This window comes from Microchirus variegatus (assembly GCF_963457635.1).
Source record: "Microchirus variegatus genome assembly, chromosome: 1".
Lineage (NCBI taxonomy): Eukaryota > Metazoa > Chordata > Actinopteri > Pleuronectiformes > Soleidae > Microchirus > Microchirus variegatus.
The window spans coordinates 22988967-23002334 of NC_139802.1; the positions used below are offsets into that span (position 1 = coordinate 22988967).

At 42.2% G+C, this 13368-nt stretch overlaps 1 protein-coding gene across 1 annotated transcript in view; it reads left to right on the top strand.

Annotated features, from left to right (window-relative positions):
* LOC310933660 (CREB-regulated transcription coactivator 2) overlaps positions 1–13368 on the top strand; it is a gene marked incomplete at its 5' end in the record, with an annotated part of 50014 nt that overhangs the window by 18342 nt on the left and 18304 nt on the right. Inside the window, 8 exons of the mRNA XM_083897195.1 lie at positions 309–410; positions 3040–3156; positions 7188–7249; positions 9420–9488; positions 10639–10745; positions 11179–11205; positions 11424–11503; positions 11617–11666. Of these exons, the coding sequence (XP_083753321.1) occupies positions 309–410; positions 3040–3156; positions 7188–7249; positions 9420–9488; positions 10639–10745; positions 11179–11205; positions 11424–11503; positions 11617–11666 (614 nt within the window). The remainder of the gene's footprint in view (positions 1–308; positions 411–3039; positions 3157–7187; positions 7250–9419; positions 9489–10638; positions 10746–11178; positions 11206–11423; positions 11504–11616; positions 11667–13368) is intronic.

The window sequence follows — 13368 nt, forward strand, 5'->3', positions numbered from 1 at the left end:
GATTTTGGAACTTTAAGTAGATTTTGGAACTTTAAGTAGATTAAAGTGGATTTTGGAATTATAAGTAGATTTTGGAACTATAGTAGATTTTGAAACTATAAGTAGATTTAAGTAGATTTTGGAACTTTAAGTAGATTTTGGAACTATAAGTAGATTTTGGAACTTTGTGTGGGTTTTGGAACTATAAGTAGATTTAAGTAGTTTTGGAACTATAAGTAGATTTTTGGAACTATAAGTAGATTTTTGGAACTATAAGTAGATTTTGGAACTATAAGTACTTTCAACTTCCTCTGTCTTTGTCTTCTCAGCTCCAGGCTCAGAAGCTCCGTCTCGCCAGGAGTCAGGGTCCGTATTATGGTGGCTCGTTACCCAACGTCAACCAGATTGGCAGGAGCCCGCAGGACTTTCAGGTGACGATTTAATTCGTAACACAATTGAAGAACAGAGATTTTGTAAGACCCTGATGAGAGGTCTCCCAAATCTTTTCTGTTTTCCTCCCTAGTCTCATACGATTTAACAGACGTGGAGACACAGTTTTCTCACTCTCCGCCATTGAAGTTAGATTCCATGCAGAACAATGAGCGAGTAAAGTGAGCGCAAATGACAACGTGATGCTGGGAAACAAAAATTCCACGATCGTTGTTTCACTAAAGAAAATTACAAAGACCGATAAAAGTGGACACCATCACGGGCGAACGCACTTTTGCATCTTAAGCTGTGTCGGCACATTCTCGTCATATTTTCAAACGAGTTAGTGAGGAGCAATTGATTAAATCTGCATTTCCAGTAATTTATGATGAATTTATTGTGCGTTTAAATGTCACTCTGTTACAAAACAGACCGGATCTTCCCCGTCGATCCAACCAGTGAAGCGATAATCTCACTGTGCATGTGTGTACACACACTGTGTTTGTGCTTCTAATGAGGACAAACATTTACCTACACTTTACTCTTGTTTACTATCATTTACATAAAAATATTGGAGTGCACACTAAAATGCAACCAATGCACGAAGCAAGTCTGGATCTCTGAAATCAGGTTTAAAACAGTACACTGTATGATCTGCTTTCCAAAATCTACTTTTTTGGTCTAGAAAATGTTGAAAAATGTTCGTCAGTTTTTCTCAAACCTGGAAATGATGATGCTTTTGTCCACAAATCGAAGATGATGCACTTTTAATTATTTTCTTTGTTATGGAGCAAAGAAACTAGAAAATATTCACATTTAAGAAGCAAAATCTCAGGCTGTAACAATTCAGTAATTACTAAATGAATCACTAAAACTATTTTGATAATCGATTCATTACATTTTTATAGTCTAAGGCAAGTTTCTGTTGATTTCTCAGCTTCTTAAATGTGAACATTTTCTGGTTTCTTTGCCCCAGAAAACAAAGAAATCATAAAGAAAGATAATGAGGTGTTGAAATTGATCTTGTTCAGAGGACAGTGCAGCTCTGCAGAGATGAAATTCTTCCACCTCCTGCTCCTCCTCCTCCTCCCTGCTTCCGTGTCTCTGGTGTCAGACAGATTAAATTAATTTGGCCGCAGGTAGCAGGATGTTTTTAGTTGCGCTGAGCAAAGGAATGCGAGAGGCTAAAGCCGCAGCAGTGCCTTTTTCCTGTGAATGCTTCCAGGTTCTGACTTTCCAAGAAGGAAGGTTTCACGCGCAACGTCATGGACGCGACAAACGAAAGAAGTGCAAACAAACCGACTGTCACGGCACCTGATTTCTGACAAATCTGGTTTATTGATTTAAAACAGGGACAGCTTTGATCAGTGAACATTAAAAATGTGTAGCCACATTTAGATCTTTTTGATGTTTTCTGAGTAGATATGAATAAGTTAGATAAGTGAAACAACTAGGACTGCACGCAGTCATGATCGACCCCACGCGACATATCCGATGACTGTGAGAAATATCATGTAGCTCGGTTTATGTTAAAGTCGTTTTCCTGCCAGTTAAATTTGTTGGAGGCCACGCTTTTTGACGTAGAGAAAAATCATTTTATAGCTTTTAATCATTAACTTGTCGAGAACATGCACTGAGTTTGGCGCGGCTAGCTCAAACGTGCTAAGTCGAGTTCGTTCAAATGTGTTTTTTGTTTTTCCGAAATGGCAGACTTCTGGGTGGGTGGGGCAAATGGATGTACATTGGAAGTGTTTGGAATCATGCGAAGAACAAGTGTATGGAGTTTGGTTAAAATCGGAACAACTATGAACTTAGAAAGGATAGAAAAAATCAAAAATTTTGCATTTAACACAATTTTGGCCACTTTCACTCAGAAATGTCCCAAAAATTCCTCAAGAAAGTTTGTAGTAAGCCCAACAATGTGTTTGGAATCATAAGAACAACAAGTTTACCAAGTTTGGTTAAAATCGGAACAACTATGTGTGACTTAGACACGAAAGAAAAAAATCCAAAAATTTCCCAATAATTCCTCAAGAAACTTTGGAGTAAGCGTGACAAACTCACCAAATTTTGTCCCGGTCTGATCACTTATGTCTGACCATGACCTGACTTCTGGGGGCGCTATAGAGCCGTGAGGCTATGAACGGTTTCGTGCCCGATGCCACTATCGCATTTTTCGCTGACCTGACCTCTGTGACAAATTTCAAGAGTTTTTATGCAAGTTAACCTCCTCGATGACTGCAAAGCTACGGATACAATAATAATGTGAAGGATAACAATGGGTCCCTCGCACTTCGTCCAAGTGCTCGTAAACTAGTGCTGGGCACGTTAACGGCAGATAACGGCGTTATCGTTAGCGTTTTCCATGGTGATTGACCATAAAAAGAGGCGCGTGACGTCATGTTTACGTGCCGGAGTCCAGGCCCCGTTTACCAGTTAGTTGTGTTAGCTCCTTTAGCGCGCCTACAGTCACAAGTCACGTAAACATGATGTTACGCGCGTCTTTTTCTGGCTCACATACGCAGTACACAGGTATGCTAGTTATTTGTATACTGTAGGCGCGCTAATGGTGGGAAATGAGCTAACGGAGCTAACAAATTTATCTGAGATCTCTCCCTCTATGTGTTTCAGGGCTCCTTCCCTTCCACCCTGGAGTCCAACCGGTCAACACGACATCACGGCCTGGTGGAGCGAGTCCAGAGAGAACGTCGTTTCATCTCTCCAGTCCGACCGTACCGCAACCGACAAGTATCCTTCCATTTGACAACCGTAACTTCTGCCAGTTTTTCATGTTTTAACACTTGCTGGTTGAAGTCCTTACATGAGATTTGTGTACGAGCGTAAAGTCATATTGCAGCAGCCTCCTCGTCTAACGTGACATAACATCGACAGGCAGCCTCAGGTCCTGTGAGTTCCCCCGCCTGCTGCGTTTAAATCACCTCGACAATGCGCTGCTGTGGAACGGGAAACTCGTACATGCACACACACGCACCCACACACACACACACAAACACACACACACAGATATGACTTTATGGCATGTCAGGTTTGCTTTATGTCTTTGTGTTGGCGCTAGTTTTATGATCTGTTCCGAGGTCAGCGCAGACACACAAGCGTGCTTTTTGTTCCCAACATCCCCTCTCATCAATCTGCCGTCAGCTCGCTCACAGGCCGCTGCGGCAGCAGCTGGTGCCGAATCAATGCTAATCGATCTCTTAAAGGAAAACACGCATTAGTGGTACATGTACAAATTGTTCAGTTTGTGTTTTCGGGATAGTCTAGGTTTTTAGAGAAGTCCATAGAGAAAATCGCTGTTTTTAGCTCACTGGTTAGTAGAGTTGCACGTTACCACACGTTATACGGCGGTGCCAATTGGTAACGGTTCCTACGGTACTAGAAATTCTACACAATATACCGGTGCCAGTTTCCGCTACATAGAAGCTGCGACTACTCTCCTCCCGGCCTCCCGACTTCTCACTGCATGCTAATCCCTTGTAAACAAACCCACATTGCAGCTACTGCAACCGAACCACACAGCTGCTGAATGATTGGCTGTTTGCCTGTTACTGATGACGTCCGGGGATATGATAGGCTGTTTCCGCACACTGGGTCCGCCCGTCTGTTAGCTGAGTGTTTCTGCCGGCAAGAATGAACTCCATGAAGACAGCTCCGCTTCGATAGTAATTCACTTCAAAACAAACAACAAGCTAAAGTTCTGTCTCATTCAGACACGTGCACGGTTTACAATCACAAACACGAGACAACACACTCACCATGGCAGAAGCACCGGGCCTGAGCGGCGAGTCTGCCGCGTCGTCGTCGTCGTCAGTGGCTCCGCTAACTTTGCTTAAAAAAACCAAACTCCAAAAGTCACAGTTGGAACTATTTTGGCTTTAAACAAGGCACAGACGGTAAAGAAATAGACGGCGGCCGTCCACTGTGCAGGCGCTGCTACCAAGTTATAGGAGCCAAAGGAGGGAAAACCTCCAGCCTCATAAAAAACCTGCAGTGTTGAATACCAGGTTCGTATACACTGTATGCCCCTGTTTATTTTCTCATTGGCTAATATTAGGCTATAGGCTCCGTGTACAGGCTGAGGAATGAAGAATTAAAGGATGTCAAAGTATAAAGCAGATAGAAAATGCATAAAAATATAGTTTTCACAGGGAATTAGTTCCTGTTTATAGTATTCTGTACTTTTGTACTATGGTTTATTATGTTGGAGAAGAAGCTTATTGTCAAATTGTCAGATTTTTTTTTAAAGACAGTGGATTTGTTATCCTAAGTTGATTATTTATTTTAGTTAAACATAAATTAATGTGCAAAGGAAACTGAATGATTATTTAATTTCAATCATATACATTCTAAAGGCCACATTATACTTCTCCGACTGCGTAATGCGTTATCCGACTGCGAAACAACGGAGATCCCTCGAGCTTTCATACTTCTGCGTCGTGGACGGATACGCGCTGCAATTTCCCGCACGATCAATAGGGGTCGTTGCGCAAGGTTATTGTGCTTTTGGCTACAGTGTGCAATGGCGTCCGAGAGAGCAAGAGAGAAAGACTGTTGTTGTTGAAACAGTGGCCGTTTCTCACTTTTCTGTGTCACGTAACGCAGTTTTAAGATAATTGGAAGCGAGAAAATGGCCATTTAGAGTCTAAACATGTGGTTTGTGTATTAAGATATGACGTATTTATAGTTTGGCAGCGACGTTGTCGGCGGTGATCAGCTCCGCCTCTTTGGACGTGCACTGTGAGCCGGCACAGAGCAGCTTCGCTCGGCCTGTCCTGAGGACCAATCGCAGCTCTTGCCGTCTCCGTTGTCCCTTGACGGAGTGACGGACACTTAAAAAATATTTTGTGCAGTCGGAGACGACTCGGAGGCGCTGCAACAGGCTCTGCGTAACCTACGCAGAGCACTTTATGCAGGAGTATAAATTGGGCTTAACTTTAATTTATTTGTTTTTTTATTGCTGATATGCTTTTGTTCATGTACTCTTGTTGACCCAAGATTCTAATTCTTACTTCACCAGTATTATGTTTATCATGCACAAAACAACATTATAAGTAATTAATAGGGCTGTAAAGTCAAAGTCGACTGGTCGACTAATTGGTCGACACGCTGTGGCTCGACCAAAATTGTGATTGGTCGACTAAATTTATTTATTTTATTTTTTATGGTGAATTTCATTAGGAGGAAAGTACCACATGCTAATAGGGGTGTTTTAGAGCACCCATGCTTCACAGGTAACCGCCTGTCTTCAGAGAACACCCCCCTTGTTTTCCACTATTTTGGTTTAGTCCAACCCAGTGGGTTGTTGTCGCTCCGTGGCTCATGAGCGACAGATTAGCGTTGCCATTAATTAGACGTGAATTTTGAGCTTTTCATTTGAGGCTACAGTCAGTCCTGCTGTCACGTCCATGTCAAAGACATCATCAGTGTGGCAGCATTTTTCAAAAGTAGATGACAGTAAAAAAGTGGAATGCAAACTTTGCAAGCAACAGTTTGCTTTTTACAGCTCTACTACAAACATGACATATCATTTGAAAACGCTAAGCTAAGGTTGCTCCGTCCCTTTTGAGTATGAACATATAAGAATTATTAGCATATTTCTGTTGAAATATTTCTGTTGACTCTGTTGAACTCCAGCCGCGGCTGCGGGTCTTTTCAAATTAAGAGCCGCACCCGCAAATAATAATAATAAAAAAAGGCTGTGGTATCGTGATACTACCCGGAACCGTGACACTTTGTCTGGTATCGTACCGTGGTTACTCATTTTGGTATCGTGGCAACTCTACTGGTTAGCGCACATTAGCGCATGACGCGTTTCCATGACGACTGACCGGAAAAAGAAGCACGTGGCGTCATGTTTGCGCGACTCCCGATTGTTAAAATTAGTCTCTAAAGTAACGCTAAACTTTAAAAACAGAGGCACACATACGCAGTAGCTCTAGTTCTGGTAAACGGTGCCTGGACTCTGGTGCCGCAACACGTAAACATGACGTCATGCGCGTCCTTTTCCGGTCAGTCGTCATGGAAACGCGTCATGCGCTAACGTTAACCGCTGTTAGCACTAGAAATTTATAATTTTCTCTCTGGAGTTTGGTGCGGAAGAGTGAGAACCACACAAACTTCGGGTTGCCATAGTGAGACAAAAAATGGCGTTTATGCTAGTAACAGCTCACAAAAATGTCAAAGTAGCTGTCTTTTTCTGCAACAAAGGCGGCATGTTAACGGCTATGAAATTCAAAACGAAATGCTAAATATCGGTGACTCCAGCTCTTCCTTCACCGCTTCAAGAATGAGCGGTACAGCTCATGGATTCAAGAAATGACGGACGAGTAGCATGTGTTAGCGGAATAGTCCTTTGTTCAAGCGGTTTCACTTCTGCCGCGGTTTTGTTGTTCTTGAGTCTGCGCTAAATGAATGACATGCTTTGTGAAATGCGGTGGAAACGGAAGCAAGCTCGCAAATCATTAAAGGTTCCCAGAGTGAGAGAAGCTTTGCTTTTGACGTTTTAAAAGGAAGAGAAATCTATCACAGGCCAGGAGGTTCAAGTCACGCTGAACACACACAGTCAGTACGGGAGAAAGTGTGAAAATGTGGAAGTGGAAACAGTTTTGAGTGTGAATCTTTTACAGGTGGTCGAAACTGAAAAAGAAAATAAATAAATATTGTTTTCCAATGAAAGAGAAATAGAGGAAGTTTTTGATCAGACATGAAGCCACAGTTTCTCTTGAGGTTGTTGTAGTTTCCTTAACCACTCGTCTCCTCAGGTGGACAGCTCGCCGTATAACTCCGCCTACTTGTCCCCGCCCCCCGACCCCAGCTGGAGAAGGTAATGTGTCTCTACCCACCTCCCACCCTTCCCCCCCGTCTCTGTCTCCATGGAGACATGGCTGTCTTCAGGGACACTTGTTTTGTTATTTGCTTGCCAAGACCTCTGTGAAGCCTCCGTGGAGCCCCGGGTGGTTTAGAAGGTGATAAAAAACAAAAAAATAAACACGACACGAGTGTCGTCAGTGTGTTTGTTAGCAGAAAAGTTTATCATGTTAACTTTTAAGTCCCTGTAAAGCTGTGAAAAAGTGTTCAGTTTACAGAAATTTGGTGGAAATAAAAGAGAATGAGCAGTATTTTCTGCTTTGAAATGCTCAGCTTCTCTGAAAACAGTGGTTTTTGAATTTTCTTCGAGGTAAACTACCGCAGTTAGCTCGCTGGGACTTTGAAAACGGTGAGTCGGTGAGTGGATTATTAGGCAGAGAAATCACGTAGTGTGAACTACGCTTAAAATATATTTGAAATAAATGCCCTCAGTCTCCATTTGTCCAAACTAAAGATGCACAGTTTTCAATGTAAAACACAGTCCTGGAGTTTCAAAATAAAAGTCTCCGTTTCATTTCATCTATGACTAGTTTTCTAAATAAGAGTCGTGAGTTTCTGTTCGTCCACACTAAAACCCATACAGTTTTCTGTTTGTTCACACAAAATGCAACCTTCAAAATAAATATCTTAAGTTTCTATTCATCCTCACTAAAACTAGACCCTGGAGTTTTCAAAATAAAAGTCTGTATTTTCAGTTCATCCACACTAAAAGACAAGTTTATAGTTGTCTAAATTAGATTCAGCGGTTCTGTTGCTAAATGCTAAAACTCAGCCCTGCGTTTTTCAAAATAAAAGTCTCAGTTTATATTTGGCCAGAACAAAACTCAAAGACATTTTAAAATAAACATTAAACATACATCATCTTTACAGTTACAGTTACAGTACAGAGAACTTGACAACAAACCGTTTAAAACTCTAGAAAGATTCCACGACTCATAGAATCCTCAGCAGCAGCCACATTAGCAGCAGCTTTAGCAGCAGCTTTAGCAGCAGCCTGAGAGTTTGCTGAACAATCACGATCCCATGCGGCGACACTGGGGCTTCACAGAGGTCTTAATGTACTGATGCTGCAGCTTGACAGTCGCGTACAGCAGCACAGAAGCTAACCTGTGCACCACTAACAGGAAACTTGAGTCGACTTTTAGTTCCACGCCTCTTCAAACCTGATTTCTGTTTTGAAGAGCCATCACTTTTTTTCCTTTTCAGTCCTTCCTCCTTCTGGGAATCTTTTTCTTTTTTCGGCTTTCTCTTGTCGCCTTTTTTGTTTTTCCGTTTCCTGCAGCGTTCCAGTCATTTCTTTAATCGCCTACCTGTCTGCGTTCTTCCTGGTTTCTTCCTTCTAACAAAACAACAACTGCACCTTAAGAGAGAGGGAGATATTTATTCATGTTCGACATTTATTTATTTATTAATTTTCAGGCTTGAGAACAACATTTAATAACACTGTTACTATCATTATTTTTATTGACTTATCCTCACTTTATAAATCATAACATTGATTGAGGACCGCCTCCATGGCAGTTTGTGCAACGTATTAAAGAGAATGTGTGAAATAGCACCACCATGTGGCTGGTTATATATGTCGGCAAGTAGTTGAAACCTTTTGGAGCAGAAACAATAGTTTTATTGAATTCTATTAACAAAATGTGCAACTAAGGATTATTTTCATTATCGATCAGATAAAATTTATTAATTTGTGCCATAAAATGTCAGAAAATGTCAATTTATTTTCCCCAAACCTCAAAAGGCTGATCTTCTTAAATATGTCAAACTTCAATTATTCAGCTTTAATGAATTTGTTTTATTTGGAGCAAAGAAATAATCTATAGTAATCGATTAATAATCTCTATTTATTTGACATAATCCTTCTATTAAATGTATTAGATGAAATGTTACTTCTTTAAATCATTTTAAAGCTCTGCGTATGAATGGAGAGAGAAGTCTTCCTCTGTCCTTCGCTCACCGTCTCCATCTTCCTACTTCCTTCCTTGGCTTTGCGTTTGATTTCCAAGCTCTTGCTCTTCTTCTTCTCGTTGTTTTCCGACGCCCTGCCTCGTCTTTCCCCCCTCCATGTTCCTACTCTGGTGGAGGAAAATAACCTTTTGTTCTTGTCGATCACAAACAAGGAATTGGTCCGGAAACTTCCCTGGGGATAAAAGCCAGTTGTTTCATCTCCCCACCACTGCACTCAACAGGTGAATCCTCTTCATCCTCATTCCTCCTTGCTCTTCCTTCGTTCCTTCCTTCCCTGCTTCCTTCCTTTCTCCCACTGGAGGCACAGTAAAGACGTGTGGTTGAAAATGAGAATAATCAAATCTCGATTCTGGATTCTACGGCTCCCTTTCTTTGGTCTTCGTTTCTCGCCTCTTTTAGTATCTTCCACTTCTTTTTTCTTCGAGGGATGATACTCGGGTATCTGCTACTGATCAAAATCACTGGATCGGATATCTGACAGACAATAATCTATATATGTGTATGTGTATATATTAGGGCTGTCAAAATTAACGAGTTAACGCAGGATGATTAAATTGTGGAATTAACGCGTTAACGCACTCTCTCACTTTCATTCCGCTGTGTAGACGTGCAGTTTATGAACAGGCAAGGCGGCGGGCAACTGCTAGGGGCCCCGAGCCGATAGACACCGGTAAAGCGGATACGTCAATTTTCGCAGGTTTAAGGGTTCCTCGCGACATTGTTTTGAAATTACTTCTCACAAACATAGAGGACTTTGACAGCGGAGAGATTTCTGAAGGCAGTGATTTTGAGGAGTTTCTGCTGCTCTTTTTCTGTAATAAACAGACCGCTACAGTTTGACTGTAGGTAGCGCTAAACGAGCTAATGCAGCTAACCGGTAAACGGTGACTGGACTCCGGTGTCACGGCACGTAAACTTGACGTCACACGTCTTTTTCCAGTCAGTCGTCATGTAAACGTGTCGCCCGTTAACGGGCGTTAACCTAGTGCCCAGCCCTAATATATATATATATATATGTATATATGTGAGTATGTATGTGTATGTAAGTATATGTATATATTATATTAGTATTAGCCCAATATCGGTATCGGCTGATCGGCTGAACTGTATCACCGGATATTGGCAAATGATGTTTGTTTATTTTATCTCAGTGTGACAAATGAAATGTCAATTTTTAATGTCGTAGGAGATTAAATTCTCTCTGCAGGTCGCGGTTATCAGCCCAAGCGCTCCCAATATATCGGCATATCGGATATCTGTGAATCCCTAACATTGTGTTTTGGAACCTCTCTCTCTCTATGTATATATTTGTGAAGTGTGTTCTCTGTGTGTGTGCCTGTCCTTTAACACTGTGTGTGTGTCCACCCTCAGAACCAACTCCGACTCAGCCCTCCACACCAGCGTAATGAACCCTCCCACAGGAGACCCCTTTATCACGGGAGGCCACACCCTCACCCCCCAGAGCACCAGACGCACAGGTGAGGAATCACGGACGCGGTGCTCACAATCAACACCTTCACCGGCGTTTGCTGAGGCTAAGCTACACCCGTGCTACTACAGACAAGTGTCGTCACGAGTAGCATTGCATCATTTGTGACGCTTGGTTTAAGGAAAGAGGAGCAACAAACATCAAGAGCAAGTTGTTTTTTATTTGGCAGCCCTAGAATTGAATATTGAATTAGGCGTACAGTTCCCGGCAAAAATACTTTCGGGCCAAAGACCGGCCAAGTCCGACTAAGCGTATACATGCAGGAGTAATCGGATTATGAATCGCATTATCCAGGTATGTTAGTCTGACTTAGACAAGCTCGACATCAACATCAAAACCAAACCAAAACCATATCGGACTTTTAATGTGCATGTAAACTTAGGGAAACGAAGCATAAATTGACTGTGTCTCTGTCTCTGCAGGTCAGAGTGATGGAGAAGGCAGAAGAAGTAAGTGAGATTTCTTTCCAAAAACACTGATCCCTGTACGTTAGGGGTGGGGAAAAACATGAATGCATCACTCATCTCTCTTGAATGAGAATTAATAGATGGATTAATTAGTTGGGCCGTTTAATCTTGCTGACATTGCGATCTCACTGTTGCCAAAATGACCGTTTTTAACTGTATCTGACCTCAACCTGTGGATTCTTCCTTATTTGTGTGTTTAGTGTTTCCTTACCCGGTTCCTCCGATTGAAGAGAACATGTTGGATGAAGGGAAACTGCTCAAACCCTGGGACAACAAGAAGGTGAAGCCATAAAAACCACGTTGAAATGTTTTACTGATTATTTATAGTAAAAGATTCATAAAGCCAAAACTTTTTTTGTCGTTTTATGTGTGTTTATTTGTTTTTTATTGCAGTTGCCTCTGTTGACGTCCCGGCCAAAGTCCTGTGAAGTCCCAGGCATCAAGTAAGTCCAAGACTTTCTAGTCCTGTTGTTATTAGAAAGAGCTTTGACTACTTCCTGAAATTGTTCACTTCCATCTAGGCCTGTCGCGATATTCAATAAATCAATTTATCGCACGATAATTAAAATTCGCTCGATAATTTTTCTGGCAGCGATAAATGCCATTTGCATGCTTTTTTGTTTTCCCCGTCTCTCTCTCTCTCCCTCTCTCTCTCGGGTCCTAAAGTGTGTGAAATTTGATGTAGTATGCATGCCAGGTGGCTAGGTGGCGCTGTGAAGCACTGCCATACAACAACACCAGGAGTGCGCGCATGCGCTGAAACTTCCTTCTACTTCTTTCTAGTAGCGCTGAGTCGCCCACAGTCGGCGTAATTGCTGAAATGACTCCTGGATCCGTATCACCCACCCTCCAGAGTGGAAATCTTAAAAACGCTCCGCTGTCAACCCTTTAGACGGGAACGCGCCAGCGCTGCTCACGCTGACACTGAACCTGGGGCGAATGTGGTCCCAACTTCAGCATCGTGTCAGTGTGAGCAGCGCTGTCGCGTTCCCGTATAAAGGGTTGACAGCGGAGCGTTTTTAAGATTTCCACTCTGGAGGGTGGGTTCATTTTTTTTGCGTTTTTAAGCCCCAAAAACGCAGTCGCCGTCTAAACGAAAGGCACATCTGATAAAATATTGTGTCGGTTTCACCCAGGAGCGTTGCCGTGTAAAGCCAGAGTAACGATGAGTGAACCCTCATGTCAGTCACTTGTCAGTCGCATGGTGTGTGTGGAGGCGGGACTCCTGGCGTAGCCTACCACAGCAGAGTGCAGCTAACCCATTTTATTTATTGCTTTTGCTTGTTTGTTAATCTAATGTGTTCTAGTGTTAAATATTCTTTAAAAATAAAAGTTTATTTCTCTTTGAAAAGGTGTACCTGCATTATTATACTATTATCATTGTATTAGATGAAAATGATATCAGAACAACAATATTATCGATTATCGCAATAATTTCTGAGACAATTTATCGTCCAGCAAAATTTGTTATCGTGACAGGCCTACTTCCATCGCATTCCAGGAAGATCTAAACCTTGTGGTCTCGATTGTCCATGAAGGTTCTCAGTCATCTAGGTCATAGTCATCTTCAGGAGTTATATGTTAGCAACTGGACTTACTTGAGTTAAATTTGGAGTTAAGAGTTAAATAGCGCAGGCGCATTCATCCCCTGTCCCAATGTCAGGTGTCATTAGGGTCACCACTAGGGATGCACCGATTAATCGGCCAGTGACCGGAACCGGCCGATTTTCACGTGATCGGCCGCAATTGGCGACCAGCCGGTTAGTCAGAAATATTCCGATTTTAATAAGCCGATCAAATGCACCCGCATCGCGCAGCATCAGCAACACACGTGCACGCGGCTACACGCACACGTAGTAGAGTGTAGGGCTGGGCGGTATACCGGTTCACACCGAATACGTTTTTCTTTCCGTTATGATATGAATTTTTAATATACCGCCATGCCGGTGTATTTGATTACACAACATCCGCGCACCCGCAAGGCTGCTGTCTGCTTTGCGCTCTGCATGTAAACGTTTCATTAATGTTTATATATTTGTTTCAATCACTGAATGAAGCCTGTCATATTTGGGACAAGAGTCGGGACCTTAAATCACTTGCACAAAACTTTTGATCAGCACTCAGCATTTGTTTGTTTGTCATTTA